The 18,135-nt window shown below is 42.2% G+C and overlaps 1 protein-coding gene across 5 annotated transcripts in view; it reads right to left on the reverse strand.

Moving 5' to 3' along the window:
* Positions 1-1,336: 1,336 nt before the first annotated feature.
* The window catches only part of CRYZL1 (crystallin zeta like 1), a 49,452-nt gene continuing 32,653 nt past the window's right edge, over positions 1,337-18,135 (reverse strand). For 2 of the 5 annotated variants that reach the window (XM_084843663.1, XM_084843660.1), the window contains 6 exons: positions 16,291-16,311; positions 14,671-14,769; positions 9,042-9,160; positions 7,484-7,589; positions 3,275-3,320; positions 1,337-2,175 (listed from right to left, as the gene is read on the reverse strand). In XM_084843663.1, coding sequence (XP_084699789.1) covers positions 2,076-2,175; positions 3,275-3,320; positions 7,484-7,589; positions 9,042-9,160; positions 14,671-14,769; positions 16,291-16,311 — 491 coding nt within the window. In that variant the 3' untranslated portion in view covers positions 1,337-2,075. Of the gene's footprint in view, positions 2,176-3,274; positions 3,321-7,483; positions 7,627-7,760; positions 7,997-9,041; positions 9,161-14,670; positions 14,770-16,290; positions 16,312-18,135 lie in introns of those variants that run through there. The other 3 variants (XR_014789104.1, XM_084843662.1, XM_084843661.1) reach the window with 3 other exon arrangements.

Genomic DNA, 18,135 nt, shown 5'->3' on the forward strand with positions numbered 1-18,135 from the left:
CCGGGCCTGGTGCTTCGGCTTGCCCGCGCGACAGCCAGCCAGCCAATCCGCAACGAGCGCCCCTACGCTCCCCGTCCCCGCGCCGATCAGTGCCTGCTCGGCCCCCAAGGGGCGCGGAAGCTGCGGGGCTGCGCGCGGCAGGTCAGGCGCCGGGGCGCGCGAGGGGCTCGGCGGCTGGTGGGTCCGCGTTGCGTCGGTCCTGGACCAGACCAGAACATTTGGAGACTGACCGTTACAGCTGCCGGATCGCGATTAGAAAAAAATAACAATAAGCGGCAGCTCAAGGGCATGCCGAAAGTGAAATCCTGCGAGGTGGCCAAGTTCGAGCGCCACCGATACAGGAGCGGGGATGTCACCGTTTGTTTTTGTCATGAAATGGAAGAGGGCTAATGCCATTTCTATGCACCCTTCAATTGCCTTTAATGGGCTAACGCCCACCGTTTCACCATTTTAATATGTATACCATTTGACAACAGAGGATAACGCTGCGTGGATTTTTTTTTAACAAAAAGGGTTTTAAGTCCATGAAAGCTTATGCAACAGTAAATCTTTTCACAGAAGTTAACTACACACTGATTGCTCCAAGAAGCAACATTTATCACCATAGAATCATAGGGTTGGAGGGGGCCTACAAGACCATCTAGTCCAACCCCCTGCTCAGTGCAGGAAGCCTGATTCCCAGGCAGTCTCCCATCCAAGTACTATTTTAAGGTGCCATTGCTTTTCTGCAACTGAATAACATGACTAACCTCTGAGTTTTAGATATAGTTATTATCTGATTAGGATTAAAGACTATTGTGGTGTAATAATTTGTATTTTGTATTAGAATATACCTGACTACCCTACTTAAGACTGTAACCCTAAATTACTTACTTGGATATGGGACTTACTTCTGAGTAGACATGTATAGGATTCCACCATCAATTGGCTTTCACAATATGATCCCTCCACATAGAAGAAAATTATGTGAAAATAGAGGAGTATTACATGAAATTTTGAAGCAGTGTTTGTCACTTATACGGAATGTTAATATTTCCAACACTAAAAAAGATGAAGGGCAAAAGTTCAAGCACAACTTAAGAGCCTTTCCTGATAATTGCTTTGAATACAAAATGTTTCACCTTAACTCAGCTGTGTTGTTACAGAGGATCTGGCAGTGTTTCTTCAGTGTTCTGATGCTGTTGTGGAAAATCACATTTTATCTAACAATTTACAGCAATTTGTTGCTGGGAAAATACAACCCCTCACACTGTATTTTGCAATAATGCCTTTCCAAGGTGTTAGATACCATGCTACATATATTTATTCAGTTTGATTATAGTGATTTTAATGGAACTCGGTTCGAGGCAAGTTTATTTGAAATTGCATTGACAATGAAACAACCTTTCACTAGTCAAGAAAGGCACAAATTAAGTACAGTAAAAATCAGTCACAATTAAAATGAAGAGTTTAAGTTACAAGATTTTGTTCATATTTATCTTGATTTTAATGTTGTAAAGCTGCCTTGAGTCCCAGTATTGGGGAAAAGGCGGGATATTATAATAATAATAATAATTTTATATTAATACTGGTAAACAGTACTAATAATGGGCAAAATGAAATAATAAAGATAGTGTAAACCCAGCATTCAAGTCAGATTAAGAAAGCATTTTTTGGAATCCCATGCCAATGTTAATAGTTTTCCAGTGACACCCCTACCCAATTTTAATAAGATTTCCCCTCTCCATCCTTTGACATAGCTTGCATAAGTCCCAAGTAAACAAATAAGCAAATGGTGAAGACAAAATGTAACAGAGTACACAAAGGCAAGTATTGTCTCTTTTATTCACAGAAGGTGAATAGAAGGGGAAGAAAGGAGGGCAAATATGAGACAGTCCACTCACAGTTGGTAACAGAAATATTTTAGACATGGGGCAGGGAAAACTAATAGATCAGAAACCTGAATTTCTCCCCCAAACTTCTAAATAATCTTCAATCAGTAATTACAAATTAGTTGAATTCATTGAACAATACTTCATAAATATGTGATTTAGGCAAAGTTCACAACATTAATGTTTCATGCTGCCGTAGAAGCTTTAGAGCTGGACAACTTGTCTTTTTCTTGCTTGATTTTTCTGAACCATTTCCATAGAAACTTTAGCTTCATACAATGGGATTGGCTCATCCAAATGAGGCCTAAAAGAAAATAATCTCTCAGAAGTGCCTGGAATGTATGCTCAAATGAAAAAATACACAATTCAGGACAATTGCCATAGACTTTACTTTTTAGTAAAGTAAATCTTACTGCTTAAACAAATTGAAAGGATTATAGGCTGCCTAGGATCCCTGGAACAAGGAAGCCAAGAACCAGCAAACGAGGAGCAGATGTTTAATGTATTACATGCATTTCAAAATAGCTTTTAAATGTAGTGTTAAAGATGTGACTTTTACTTTTGAGAGCAACTCTCCAACCCCTGCACTTCTGCATCCTAAAACGCAACTACAGTCATAATTTACAAGAGAAAAATTTGCTGTATGGTGGTAACAATTAGAATATTTTAATTATTGACAGAAGTTACCCTCAGTCACTCACACCAGGACACCAGCTAGGCTACTTTCATTCAGCAGTAGCTCTCAGTTATGAACATGTGCATGGATTGTGGACAAATGTCAGGCCTGGACAGGCCATTTCCCTCTACAACAAAAGCCTGATCCAAAGTGGGTTCATTTACCATATAGAATAACATGCAGACTGTCTCAGAACAATTTGCATTGGAGAGAACAGGGTTTTCTCCACAGAGTCATTTCCTAACTACAAAAGAATATGGATTTTGCCTCAGTATTTTGAACTAATGACAAGGATCCAAGAACTCAATGGCATTTTTGTCTTTTTTTTCAAACAGCTAATTGCTATGGTAGTATAAAGAACAGCTTTTAAAACTCCCTTCAATTTCAAAAGCAATTTGATACGTGGCATGCTGTGTGCGCGCGCACATGCGCTTTTCAAGAAAAAAAGTTGGAAGTCTGTTGAGCTCATGAGACTGGTTTCATGATTGTTTAGTTTCTGATTAATGGGAACAATTCCAAAGATAGACTATTAAAGCTGCAATCCTATATTCACTTATCTAAGTGTAAGTCCCATTTAGCTGAATGGGGCTTACATCTGAGCAGACACATACAGGATTGCACTGTAAGTACATTTTAGGCAGAATGTTAATGATGTGCAGCGTTATAAAGAATATTACTTATATTACAGTTTGCAGAGTTCAGTTTCTTTGTAATACATCTGGCTTACCTGAAAACACCACTTGATAACTTTTCCATTACATCTTCTAAAATGCGTATAAGAGAGAATTGTCAGGAAAAACAATGTACATAGTGACTAGGCTCCACAAAGTCCCACGGAACTTAGTGAGACTTATTTCTGAGTAAACATGCATAAGATTGATCTGTTGGTCTTCACTTTGTGACAAGTTGGTCTAACTTTAGAAGACCCTTTCTATCTGGGCAGAAATGCATAGGATTGTTTTAGAGCATTATTATTAGCATTTATAAAGTGCCTAAAATTTATGAAGGGCTGTACACAGATTAAAAAGACAGGGCCCGCCTGCAAGCTTACAGTCTGAAAGAACATACTGTTAAAAATATATAAAAAAGATAGCAGTGAAGTGCTGAGTTCAAGGAGTTCTCTAGGCTACCTAGCCTAGATGGCTAAGCAAGGTGAAAAGCAACAGCTTCCACTGAATCATCGGTCCTGATGACTCCATGTCAGGGGCAGGAGGACAAGAAAATCTGAACTGAGTTCTAGAGAGGTTCTGTATAAGTTGATGATGATTCTGTAGATCAACTTCTATACATACTTTCTAGATAGAGTTTCTGGGTAAAAGAGGGGCTGTATGTAAATAATAATAATTATTATTACATGTATATACCTCCCCATAGCCAAAGCTCTCTGGGTGGTTTACAAAAGTTAAAACATTAAAATACAATATACAAAGTTAAAAACCATTTACATAAAACCATACGGACAATATATACAAACAACATATAACTAAAAGCTACCTTGAACTAAAAACAATTTTTTAAAAAATCCAACAGTGAAACACAGCTTAAAACAACACTGCTTAAAAATAGTATACAAAAGTCAGAAAAAGGAACAAGAGTTCTAAAAAGGGAAAGCCTGCTGGAATAATAGAGGGCTCCTTCACACGGAGCTTTTATCTTGCGAGTGAGATTGCTCCTTCACTGATGTTTGTGGGCTCTTTACATGCCGCCGTGACCCTCCAGGGCATCTCCTGCACTAAATGCCCTTTGTTCCGTTTTTAAATAGATCGCAGATAATGAGCTATCAAATTACCCCATTGTGTTCTGCTTCACTTTCCTTGTGAAAAGAGTAAAAGGGGCAAGAAGAGGAGCGAGATCAATGAAAGATAATGGAAGACTCAGATACAGGGAGAAGGAGGGGGGAAGGGGAGGGGGGAAAGGAAGCGCATGTCAAGGGAGTCAGTTGTGATCCTGCATTTCAAACGGAAGCAGAAAGCCCCATTTTAAATGCAGGATTTTAGGCTGGTGTAGAGATGCCCAGAGTCTTTAATGCCTGCTTTAAAACCTTCAACGAGGTCAGCAGGCACATTTCAACCGGCAGGTCATTCCACAATTGAGGGGCGGCAAAGGAAAAGGTCCTCTTACATGTTCCTGCCAGTCTAGGCAGCTGCAGCAGATAGCCCTCAGAGGACCTTAGGTGGCAGACTGGGATATAGGGGAGAAGGTGCTCCCTAAGGGACCTTGGACCTAGACCATGTAAGGCTTTGACAGTAAGACAGCACTTTATATTTTGCTCGGAAACAAAATTTACAAAACAAAAACTGGCAGCCAGTGTAAAGATTTTAAAACCGGTGTAATATGGTCTCCATGGGATGTCCCAGGGAGCAACCTGGCTGACATATTTTGTACCAGTTGAAGTTTCCGAACTAAATATACAGACAACCTCAAGTGCAGCGCATTACAGAAATCAAGCCTAGAGGTTACCAGCACATGCATCACCATTACCAGGTCCATATGTTCCAGGAATGGGCGTAGCTGACGTGTCAGCCGAAGTTGATAACAGGCACTTCTCACTGTTGCCTCCACCTGGGTTGCCAGGAGCAGGGTTGGGTCAAGCAGCACCCCCAAGCTACAAACTTGATCCTTCAGGGGGAGTGCAACCCCATCCAGAACTGGTTGACATACCTCAATACATGAATTAGGACCCTTCACGATGAGCACCTCTGTCTTGCCTGGATTCATTTTCAGCTTGTTCTCCCTCATCCAGCCCATTACCAACTTCAGGCAGTCATTCAGAGGAGTCATATCTTCCTTGAATAGAGAGAAGGAGAAATAGATCTGGGTGTCATCAGCATACTGATAACACCCAGTCCCAAGCCTCCTGATGATCTCTCCCAGCAATTTCATGTAGATATTAAACAGCATCGGGGATAGAATGGAGCCCTGAGGGACTCCACATAATAGTTCCTTTTTTGAGGAACAACTATCTCTAAGCAACACCATCTGGAACCATCCTGAGAGAAAGGAGTGGAACCACTGCAGAGCAGTGCCCCCAACCCCCACAGGCGATCCAGAAGGATACCATGGTCAATGGTATCAAATGCTGCCGAGAGACCCAAAAGAATCAACAGGGATGCACTCCCCCTATCGATTCCCAGGCAAAGGTAATTCAGAAGGGCGACTATGGCAGTCTCAACTCTGTATCCTGCTCTGAAGCCGGTTTGAAATGGGTCCAGATAATCAGTTTCATCCAAGACTGCTTGGAGTTGAATGGACATTGCCTTATTGATTACCTTGCCCCAAAATGGTAAATTACTGACTGGCCTATAATTATTGAAGTCTAGGGGGTCAAGGGAAGGCTTCTTCAGAAGCAATCTAACAATTGCTTCTTTTAGACATGATGGAAAATTACCTTCCTTTAGGGAGGCATTAATAATATGCAGCAAAAGTTGCTTTACCATCTCCCCTCCCTGGACTACAAGCCAGGATGGGCAGGGATCAAAGAGGGCAAGTTGTCTTTTTGACCAAACCAAGCAGCTTGTCCACATCATCAGGAGTTACAAGCTGAAAATGATCCAGTTTAATCATGCAAGCAGAGTTGCTGGACACCTCACTGTTTTCTTTCCCTACAACAGTGTCCAAGTCAGCTCGTATCCAAGAGATTTTATCCTCAAAAAACTTATTAAAGGCATCACAGCGAGCTACCAAAGGCTCTAAGATCGGATTCAGTGTGTGTTGGTGTGTGTGTGCGCGCATGTGTGTGTAGCTGACTCAGCTCCCTAAACACCTTGAACAGCTCAGCTGGGCACAAGTTTGTGGACGTGGTATGTGTAGAGTAGAAAGCTCTCTTTGCTGCACATATCGCCACCGCATAGGTCTTCAAATGATCCCTATGACGTGTCTTGTTGGATTCAAGTCGAGTTTTCCGCTATCAGCACTCTAGTCGTCATCCTTGCCACTTCAGTTCCCTCAGTTCTGTAAACCATGGAGCTTGTTTGGAAGTGGGTAAGAGAGGACATCTAGAAGAGACCGTGTCAATAACCCAGGTCAGATCTTCATTCCACACAGAGACTAGGGTCTCGTCAGGGTCGTCAGCGGCACCAGCCAAGAAACCCCCCAAGGCATTTTGGAATCACAGTGGATGCATCAGCATTCAGGGGCGGACCATCTTAATCAGTCCTCCACCCCTGGCAGGTAGTAGCCATGATACCCGCCCTGACCAGACAGTAAATGAAAGAAAACAGTCTAATTATATTACTAGGTTAACATTTCGCAAAGTTGGCCACCTGTTTTAGAATCTAACAATTATCAGGAAAACACTTTACCATGATCTAACTCAAGTGAAAATAAATTTACTATTTGTAAGAACTATTTTAACTAGATTTAACTAGATAATCTTTGGATGATGTTTCAACAATAATACTTATGAGGTGCATTCAGTGTTCAAAGTTTCTAAGAACCGGTCTATATGTTCAGAAAAGTATGTGGAACAGCTCTCCTAGGATATTACTATTTCAAAACAAAAGTCAGGGACTGGTCCAGTGCTCCCAATCTAAAAGCAAAAACAAAAATTTCCTGCATATAGAAAACTAGCTTGTCAGGAGGAAAAACTAGACAAGTACTCTTTTATCTGGCATGTTAATGTTCAATGAGCGGAGAGTTTTGTTTGGGGGAGTCATTTGATTCTCCCCACCTGCATTTATGTGCTTATTTTTCTAAACATATAGTTTGTTTCTTAGCTTCAAGAAAAACCCACTATTCTGTGTACACATCTTATAATGTAGGGGAGGGAAGCAGCTTCTTGAAAAGAACTGTCTTTTCTATTTAACTGTATAATTTGTACTGATCTTATTGTTTTAATAATTTAATGTAAACTGCTTCAGGTCTACCTCAAAAGTGGTATAAGTAGTGGTGATAGTGGTGGTAGTATGATGATGATGATAAATAATAGAAAGGATATATAGGTATTTCCCTTGTTGCATATTTGACAAATTCCACACTTCATCATTCAGAAAAGAGACTGTAGCACCTTTGAGGAAAAGGCAACGGCTATCTGGAGGATCCAGCTTTAAAACATGTGAAAAAAACAGTTAACTCCATTATCTAAAATAAAAATGGCACGAAGAAAGCACATTAGAGGATGGTTGATGTACATTTTCTGGTAAGAGGTAATACAAATAGATTTTAACATATATTAAATTAGCTTATTAATTTCCAAACATTTATGACCTGGCAGGTACAGAATAAATCATTCTGAGACAAAGGCAATTTATCATTCAACACTGTAATGGTTAATTCAGACTATATTAGCAATTTCATTTGATTTTCTTTATGAAATGTCCCAGATTATTACTGAATAGAACAGTGCTGCAACAGCCAGTTGCCTGGTTGCTAATAGCAATTGCCTCCAGAACTGCCTCCAGAAGAAGACTTGCAGTTTGGAAATAATTTCCAGAGGCGCAGCTGTATTAGTCTGTTGCAGAAAAAACAACATACAGTCTTGTGGCACATTAAAGATTAACAAATCTATTATGGCATAAACTTTTGTGAACTTCAACAGATGCAAGTTTCAAAATCAGGCAGTATCATATGAGATGCATATGTCTGTCTGTCTTGCTTTTACTTTGCCTTAAAGCAGGGCTAAGCAACCTGGTGCCCTCCAGATGTTTTGGACTACACCTCCCACCATCCCTGCCCATTGTCCCATGTTGGCTGGGGCTTATGGGAGTTGTAGTTGTAGTCTAAAATATCTGGTGGGTACCAGGTTGCATACCCCTGCCTTAAAGGCTACTAATCTGGCTACCCTTGCAATACTGACTGTTCTCCTAGTCCATTCTGTGGGTGATAGCATGCAAAAGGACTAACCAGAAATACTACATGCATGGATCTTACAGCCTTCTGGCTGTAAGGCAAACAGTGATGGCAGTGAATTAAACCATGTGTTCAATGGTGGGGTGGGATACACAGAGACTAATTACTGCCTGACCTTGCCTTGGATTTGGAAGACAAGAAACAGTGGTGGCAAATGGTGACAATCTCCTCCTCCTAGTCTTAGTGAATGTCCTCTTCTGCAGTTAATAATGTCTTTCCTTTTGCCATGGTTATATCTCTCCTTAAGGTCTTACACATACTTTGTTTCATGCTGTACATCACATTCAAGCATTTACTCTTCTAAAATTCTCCACCTTTTTGCCTACATTCATGCTGTAAGTATGGACACCACAGGGTGGGACTAGTCAGCTCACGCTACTTGAGAACAAGACTAGTCAGTACAGCCTCTCACGTCCTCCCATATGTGGTCAACACTTGAGCAACACTTCTGAAAGGGACTACAATTACAGAACTATCCTATGCATGTTTAGTTGGAAGTAAATCCCTCCCTGTTCAATGGCATTTACTCCCAGGCAACTGTGTACAGGATTACTACCTTAGTAGTAACTTGGTTTCTACCAGTTTATGACCAGCATTCATCACCATCTGTATCGACAAATACAGTAATTTCAGATATTTCTTCTTACCTGAAGATTTTCTTCCATGGTAACCCAATGGCCTCCAACACTGAGCAATGTAATGATGTCATGTTTGTGTGGCAGCAATTGTTGTGAAGTTGTTTCATTTTCTTTACTGTATAATTTCACTAAAAAGAAGTAAATTAAGAACACTTCCTAAGAAAATAAGAGTCACATTTAGGCATGCTTAAGTCTTTCAGCCTTTTCTCATCAATAAACTTAATACAGATTAAGATTCAGCTTTTCTTTATATTGTATCAGATTGGTCTTCTCTTGCACTGACTTTCATTTTTGCTCTGTGGCATTTCCACAGAAAATTATGCTGTGAGGGTTATTTATCTAGCACATCTCCCTAACTGCATTATTTATGCTGGGTGCCAGCACCTGGCAAAGTCTGGCAGTTGCCCAGGGCCCAGTATGATCCTTATTCCACTTTCATCACTGCTTTCCCTAAGCTCAGGAGACCAGCAAGGAGTGTCAATGAGGACTGCAGGAATGATGTGATCAGCACACACTCCCAGTAGAGTGAGGAAAGGAACAGTAGCCTGGATGCAACAGTACACTGGCAGCAAGCAAGAGCATTCCAGTGTGGTCCCCAATTCACGCTCCTTTCTTGTCTCCCAGTGTTCCAGAGATCAGCAGCAACAGTGGATTGAGGTTAAAAAAGTGAGCAAGTGGCACACTCCCACTGGAGGAAGGGCAGGTATCTTGTCCAGGGGCTGCTGCAACCTTTTCCCTGGGCAGAAGCAACAAACACATGGAGCTGGCCTTAGCAACTCTGTTTATTTTATTCATTCATTCATTCATTCATTCATTCATTCATTGCATTTCTATACCTCCCCATAGCCGAAGCTCTCTGCGCGGTTTACAGAAGTTTACAAAGAAAGATAATAAATGACAATCTTTAAGACTCTTTTTGGTTTCTGTACAATCTGTCAGTCACATCTTATAATTTTGCAATATCACCTCTTGCCTATTTTAGCAATGATACTTACAAAATTCAGTTTTGCAAACAGGTACTCCAAATGAGGTTGAAGTCAGTTAAAATATAGGGTAAACAAACTCTGGTTTCAGAGAAGCTTCATTATAAATTATTTCATGCTCCATACAACATGGGAATAGTTAAATTCTGTATGGTGTAAGCAGCAAAATCATGCCATTTTGTGCTCACTTACAACTTAAGACGTCTCTGAAACTTGGACTGCTTCTGTCCCTAACTCAAAAGATTCTTCAAACCACATTCCTCACGTTGCCTTGATCTTCTAAGCCCCTATACTCTTCTTGGGCTGACTGGGGGAATAGTGAAAGAATGGTCAGGGCTACATACATAAATGTCTCCCCCAAATCTTGTCTGTGAGTATGCATTGCCCAATTCTCACTGTTTTGCTATTATAAATACCCTTGGAAAACCTCATTATCCTCAGTGTTGCCCACCCTTAGTTGTTTGAAAACTTTGTAGGTGAATGCACATCTCTCAGTCTTATCTTGCATGAGCCTCTCTGTCTATGTTGTCAATACAGACATGCCTCCTAACTTCCAGCTGCCCAATACTGCCATCTGTACATAAATACCACCCATTGCTAGCGTTATTTCCCCAGAAAAGTCCTGAGGTAATTCATGGTCCTATGACAAAATATGACCCAATATTTAGCTGCTCCCTGAGTTGTCTCTCTCTACATGCTGCATGTACCAACCTTGTTCACCCCATATAAAGACCCTAAGTAGTAATGACTCTCTCCCAGTTTGAGAAGATCCCATTGATAAGCACTCTTTGAGTCTGATGTAATTGTGCCTTTAGAATTTCCTTTTTAAAAAACTCCATCTTGGACTCCTTTTCTCATTAGAGTCGCTTGCCTTCCTTATCATTGTTCTGAGTTTATTAAAATTGGCTTTCCTAAAATCTAGGGTACGTGTTTGGCTACACTTGGCTTTTGCTTCCTTTAGAATCAAGAACTCAAGTATAACATGGTCACTTTCCCTCAGAGTTCCCATAACTGCTACTTTATCCACTAAGTCATCTATGTTGGTTAGGATCAAGTAAAGGACAGACGATCCTCTAGTTCCTTCCTCCACTTTCTGTAGGAGGAAGTTATTCGAAGTCAAGAATTTCTTGGAGGGGTCACGTTTTGCAGAATTTGTCTCCCAACAAATATCAGGGAAATCGAAGTCCCCCATTACTACTATATCTTGCTTCCTTGAAACACTGGCACTTTGCTTTTCAAAACCCTCATCCTCGTCTTCTCCTCGATTGGGTGGCCGGTAGTAGACTCTGACCACCATGTTCCTTTTATTCTTTGCTCCATTTATTTTAACCCAGATGGGGCTACCAAGCTCATCCTCCTATATTTCTGTGCAGAGATATGTATTTTTAACATATACTGCAACTCCACCTCCCTTTCTGTTCCTTCTGTTCTTTTGGAACAATTTATATCCTTCAACTGCTGTATTCCAAGCAAGGGAGTCATCCCGCCAAGTTTGAGTTACACCTATCAAGTCATAATTTCCCTCCTGTATTAAGAGTACAAGTTCGTTCTGTTTGTTTCCCATACTCTGGGCATTAGTAGACATCGAAGACCATGTGCTTTATACTCTGGCTTTCTTCCTACATGTTTTTGACGATTATTGGGCATTATTAGAGCTGTTTTCTCCATGGTGCATGAGCCTTTGTCCATTGTTACCCCCAACTTTCCATCTCCCTCCCCCATAGGATTCAGTTTAAAGCCCTCCTGATAAAGTTCTTCAAGCTGTGGCCAAACACATTCTTCCCAGCCCTTGTGAGGTGCAACCCATCCCTTGCCACCTTCGTAGCCAGTCATTCACACAGAGTATTTTTCTTTCCCTCTCTATCCCTCTTCTAACTACTGGAAAGATGGATGAGAAAACTATCTAGGCCCCAAACTTATTGAGTTTCCTTCCCAAAGCTTCAAAGCCTGATGTGATTTCTTCGTAGCTCCACTTGGTGGTATCATTAATTCTCACATGGATGAGAAGGGATACCTGTCAGGGGGCTTTATGAGTGGAGGCAACCCTTCAGTCACATCTCTAATCCATCCTCCTGGGAGACAGCATACCTGGCGAGTCCATGGGTCTTCGCGACATACTTGGGTTTCAATCCCACGCAGCAAGGAGTCTCCCACAACTACTATTCTTCTTGTTGTTGTAGGCCTTGGTTTCATTGCATCTGCTTGACTGACCTTCAGCCTCTTGCTCGCTCTCAGGAGGGGTCCCCTGTAATTCTTCCTCTGTGGGCCGTCCTCCAATCTCATCCTCAAGTACCTGAAAACGGTTCTATAGTTCCATTGCTTCCTCTGGTGCTTCTAGTTTTTCTCCTCCTGTTACCCTTTTCCAAGGAGTTTCCTCTACTTCAGGGGTCCCCAAACCCCGGGCCGTGGACTGGTACCGGTCTGTGGCCTGTTAGGAACCGGGCTGCAGTAGGGGTGTGCGAAACCCCCTTACGTTAGGTCCGCGGGGTAGGGGGAGGCGATCCGTCCCTCCCCCCCCGGAATCCTCGCTGGCCCCGGCTGGCTCTGCTCCACGGCGAGTCTGCAGAGCTGCCGGCTGGCTCCGGCCGCTGGCGGACTTCTGGCCGCTGGGACGCAAATGGCATCCACATAGCAGACGCCATTTGCGTCCCTGTTCTTTACGTAGACTATTACGTAGCCTAAATCTTTACATAGCCTATTACTGCAAAGAACAGGGACAGAAATGGTGTCGGCTATGTGGACGCCATTTGCATCCCAGTGGCCGGAAGTCCGCCAGTGAAACCATCCCCCCGCCCCCGGTCCATGGAAAAATTGTCTTGCACGAGACCGGTCCCTGGTGCCAAAAAGTTTGGGGACCACTGTTCTACTTCATTTTTCCTCGCCTCAGTATTTTCCTCTTCTGCCTCAGCTTGCTGTTGCTCTTCTAGCTTCTGTACTTTGCTTTGCTGCTGTAGTTCCACTCTTCTGTCTAGGAACTCTTCATTTTCTCTTATTCTCTAAAGGGTCAACACTCGCTACTCCAGTCCTCTTACTTTTTCTTCCAACAGTGTAATCAACTTGCACTTGTTGCATGTGTAGGCCATGCTGATCTCAGGCAAGAAAATAAACACTGCACAGACCTTGCAGGTCACCATCACTGGAGAGTCTTTCCCTTCCATAGTCTCTGTTCCCTTTATGCTTCTAGCTTTCTGATTGTACTGGGATGGTCTGTACTTTGTCCTCTATTCACTGGAGGTTAACAACAGAGTCCTACTGGTATGGAAGTGTGTGTTACAAGAAAATGACATAAAAAAATTGTTAGTGGCCTCCCCCTTGACCTACCCTGCCAAACTCCTGTTTGCTCTCCCTGTTTGCTTGCTCTCTGGGAGCTTGCTTGCTTGTATAGCCCCTGGACCAGCTGGAGCAGCTTCCTCTGCTCTGCTCCGCTAGGAGACAGGAAACAGATTGAAACTCCCTACCCAGACAGCTGCTGGGAGTACTCAGGCCATGCCTCTTCAATTCATCTGGAGCTCTCAGGAGCACATGGTGAGCACACAGTGAGCACATGGCAACTTAGAATGGAAAGTCCCCTGGGCTTACTCTAGCCCACTCACCACTTTGCCTTTGTCTCCTCTTCCACTGCAACTCTCCTGCCAACTCCCCTGTGGTGCCAACATGAGAGATTTGGATTCTGGGACCACGGGCTTTACTTTCTGGAAGATAGACTGTTTGCAAGGGATGGGTTGCACCTCACCAAGGGCTGGGAAGAATGTGTTTGACTACAGCGTGAAGAACTTCACCAGGAGGGCTTTAAACTGACTCCTACAGAGGAAGGAGACGTAAAGTTGGGGGTAACAATGGATGAAGGCTCATGCACCACGATGGAGAGAACAGTTCCCATGCATTCTGGAGACTGAATGAATTTATAAGGCTGCATTCTTCTTTTAAACTGAACCAATTTTTTGATCCTAGAATTTCCATTTTCAAAAATGGAATTATATGAGGCCAGTGTGTACAGTGGTGGTAGTAAAAAAAAGGTCACATGGACTTGCATTGTGTCCTATGAGAAGGTACAAGGTTATTTGTCTAATGAGAAGTAGTCATTATTGGTATTTATAATAAAAAGATTTTTAAGCCACCCTTTATCCAAAAGGTATCAAGACCTGAAAATGGTCATATATGCCTAAAATACAGTAAAAACAAAACAAGTCATAAAACGATTTTAAAAGCTGTAAAATGTAAAAGGACAAATGTAAAACGACATGACATCAAAAGTTACCAGGAATTCTGATCTCCAGACAACAGTACTTTCTTATGTCTATGGTAGGGATCTGCAGATGTAAATATTTTTCCTTTTCATGTAACACAGTTACAAAAAACGTGTTACAATGCTGAGTTCCAATTTCTATTTGAATACCAGGCTAGGCAGGGAAGGAACATAAGTGACCCACCTATGGTGATGTTCAAATAGAAACTGAAATTCAAGGTTGTAGCTCATGTTGGCAACTACTTCTTTTATACATAAAACAATGTCTCAGCCTTAGCTCTAGATCCACTTCTGTGGCACTATATTACACATAGTATTGCATACAGCAGGAGGTAGTTTATTATACAAAGTTCCAAAATGAGTAAGCTACTTGTTTACTGCATCACTAGAATTCTAAGCAATTACAGACCTCCTGCATCGAGGATGATATCCACTCCCAATCCACCTGTTTCCTCCAGACAGCTTTCTGTCAGGTCATACTTTCCATTTGATTCATCTATAATACGAGCTAGATGGAATGGGAAGGCAAATTACAATAATGATTTAGGCAAAAGAAATGTCAGTGCACAGTTTCTGTTCTTCAAACCAATCCAGAAACCAATATTTACAACAAAATGAGAACCATTCATTTTCCTCAACAAGATTTAAATTAATAAGTAAGTGTACAGACAACAAAACAGTGATCAAACACTAAGAGCTGGATCTAAACTTCACCTACTGTGAATGGATGGACTTCTTCCATGTATGGAAGGCTTTTAATCCAGTAAAGGGATCCTGCTGGTGGAAGGGGGAGAGGATGTGACTTTTGCTGATTCCCCCCTTTATCTGCAGCACCCAGCACCACCTCCCACTCTGTTCCAGAGGGCCCATCAACCTTTCAGAGCAGATTTTCAGAGGGCACAAAGGGCTGCAGGCAGAAGAGAGAATCTGCAAAAGTCACCTCTTCGTCTTCCAGCAATGGGAGCAAAGTCTGAATCCAGGTCTAAGAGGCTGTTCACACAATACGCTAACCCATGCTCAGTGGTTCAGTGTGAGTTGTTTGTTGAACCATGGGTTAGCATGTTGTCTAAACACAGCATATTTTCTGCAGGGTGGCTTGTTAACCACTCTGAACAACCAATCATAGAATAGCATCATAGAATAGTAGGGTTGGAAGGGGCCTACAAGGCCATCGAGTGCAACCCCAACAATCAACAGTCCATGGATTCTCAAGGTGGCTTGTTTTAAAAAATAAGCCACCCTGCATGGTTAATAAGTCAGACAACACACTAAGCCATGGTTCAACAAACAACCCATGGTTCAAAACAACCCACACTCAACCACTGAGAGTAAGTTAGTGTGTTGTGTTAACAGCCCTAAGTTTGCAATCCTAGGCACACTTAACTTGCAAAAGTAAGTTCCATTAACCTTAGTATAATTCACTACTAAGTAAATGTGGATAAAATTGGGATATAAAACTACTAACTCCCTCCTAGGAATTAAAAGCAGAGAAAGAGTATATTTAAGCTAACTGAAGAATATGAATATTTCTACGGTCAACAATTAAAATAAAACAGTGCTGCTATATTAAACAAAGGGTGCAATGCTCAACTGAAAATATTTAAGCACATGATTAACTCTTCTGTGAAACAGGAAGAGCTGTGCTGGATCACACCGAAGAGCTATCTACTCCAGGAGTCTGTTCCCACAATGGCTAAACAGAGGCCTATGGGAAGCCCACAAGCAGGACATGAGGTCAATAGCACCCTCTCGCTTCTGTTCCCCAGCAACTGGTATACAGAGGTATGCAGCCTCTGATACTGGTGGCAATATATAGCCAGCATAACTAGCACCCAATAATAGTCCTATCCTCCATTAATTTGTCTGATCTCCTTTAAAGCCATCCATCCCTTTTGCAGTACCTTTTTGTTGTAACTGCTCAAAATAACTGGGTGTCATCAGCAAACCTGGCCACCTCACTGCTCATCCCTAATTCCAGATAATTAATGAAGATGCTTATTGAAAAGGAAAGGCTGTTTCTTAAACTTACCTACTAATGATTGCTTGACACCTTTTAAAGTAAAGAACCAAATGACAATTAGAAACGTATCAAACAATCAATAAGAAATACTCAAAAGTATTTAAATTCAGCACCTTTTCTTAAACACTAAGGCCCTGATCCACCCTCTCCAGGGCACTGCTGGCCCTATGAGAGAGAATCATCACAGGGCTGAATGACGCTCTCTTCTCCACTCATTCTTAGCTATGTCCCACAGTATATGCACACATCATGCTGGTGATTATTCACAAGGAAGACAGTGGATGCTTTCCATACAGTGGATCCTACTCTCTCTCTTCTCCTTAGAGAAGCAGTAACTTGCAGACTAGGGCTCTGGGGAGGAGAGGTCTGCTATACAGAAGGTGCCCACCTGCCTCTCATTGCTAATAATGCCTACCATACTGGGAGAGGGAGAGGGCTCCACTGAGTCCCATGGCAATAACTTTCCACAGCTCCTGTATGTGTATGTGTAAAAAGGTAAAGGTGTCCCCAACCAGTCGTGTCCGACTCTAGGGTGTGGTGCTCATCTCCATTTCTAAGCCAAAGAGCCAGCGCTGTCCGAAGACACTTCCGTGGTCATGTGGCCGGCATGACTGAACACCGAGGTCCACGGAACGCTGTTACCTTTCCCGCCGAGGCGGTACCTATTTATCTACTTGCAATTTCTTGCTTTCGAACTGCTAGGTTGGCAGAAGCTGGGACTGAAGATGGGAGCTCACTCCGCCACACGGCACTTGGGTCTTGAACTGCTGTCCTGCCGACCTTCCAGTCTGCAGTTCAGCGTCTTAACCACTAAGCCACTGCGGACCTCTATGTTTATCATGCCCTTATTTTATTATTGGGGCACAAACCAGTCAAGTGTAAGCATTTCAGAGTCTAATAATTTCACACATACACTACCTTCCTATTGAAATCTATGCAATGTATACATTCTTATCGCAGATGAGACGGTACCCATTATTATTATTTCTTTCATTTGTAAACTGCTTTACCACACAAGCCAAAGTGGTTTACAATAGGGATGTACGGATTTTGTTAAATTCATTCCATCTGTGGTTCGTGGATTGTGTGGTGTCTTTTGTTCTATCATCAGCTATGTTGAGGGAATCTAATTTTTTTTAAGGGATGTACGAGAATTTCTTTTGTGTCTGCAAATGCGCATTTATGCTAATGCGCACTTGCGCAAATGTGTATTTGTGCAAATCCCCCCAAAACTAAAAAAACTGGTCTGCAAGACTCAGAAAAAGCCAGTCCACTGAAGAATCTGTAGATCAGATTCACAGAAATCCAACTCATTTGAATCTGTTGTGGATTTCTCTGACATCCCTAGTTTACAGTCATTATATTAATAGCACAACGTCATACACGTAATCACTTTGTGCTGCCTCTGCTTGACTTTTGGGGATTTTCTCCTTACCACAGGGTCCCCTATTGCTTTGTTGGGGGGGGTGGAGGGGCTGCTGTAGGGAGGAGATGGTGGGAGAGCCCACACCTGCCAGCCCCACTGCACACACCTAGATCTGGAACCTAACCCTATAAAGGCTGTATTAAAACTATCAAACATAAGGCCTGTAGGGTTCCCAATATGGCCAGCAGTAGCCCCTAACACACTTCATTCAAATTCCTGAGTCATCACCAGGGCAACAAAGCAATGTGCTTAAGTAGGGCAAAGGAGCTTACTCAAGCATGTTCGATATTGCATATCAGCCTCTTCCATAGTTCCCATTAAACTGGCAACACAATTGTCAAGAAATTTGGTGACTAGAGTACAGCACATTGGGAATGAGTAGAGTGGAGTACAGAATTTGAAATTTGTCCATATTTGAAATCAAGTGG

The sequence above is a fragment of the Heloderma suspectum genome, chromosome 3 (genome assembly GCF_057233095.1).
Source record: "Heloderma suspectum isolate Gila_16-S chromosome 3, 16-S_ref, whole genome shotgun sequence".
In the NCBI taxonomy this organism is placed as follows: domain Eukaryota; kingdom Metazoa; phylum Chordata; class Lepidosauria; order Squamata; family Helodermatidae; genus Heloderma; species Heloderma suspectum.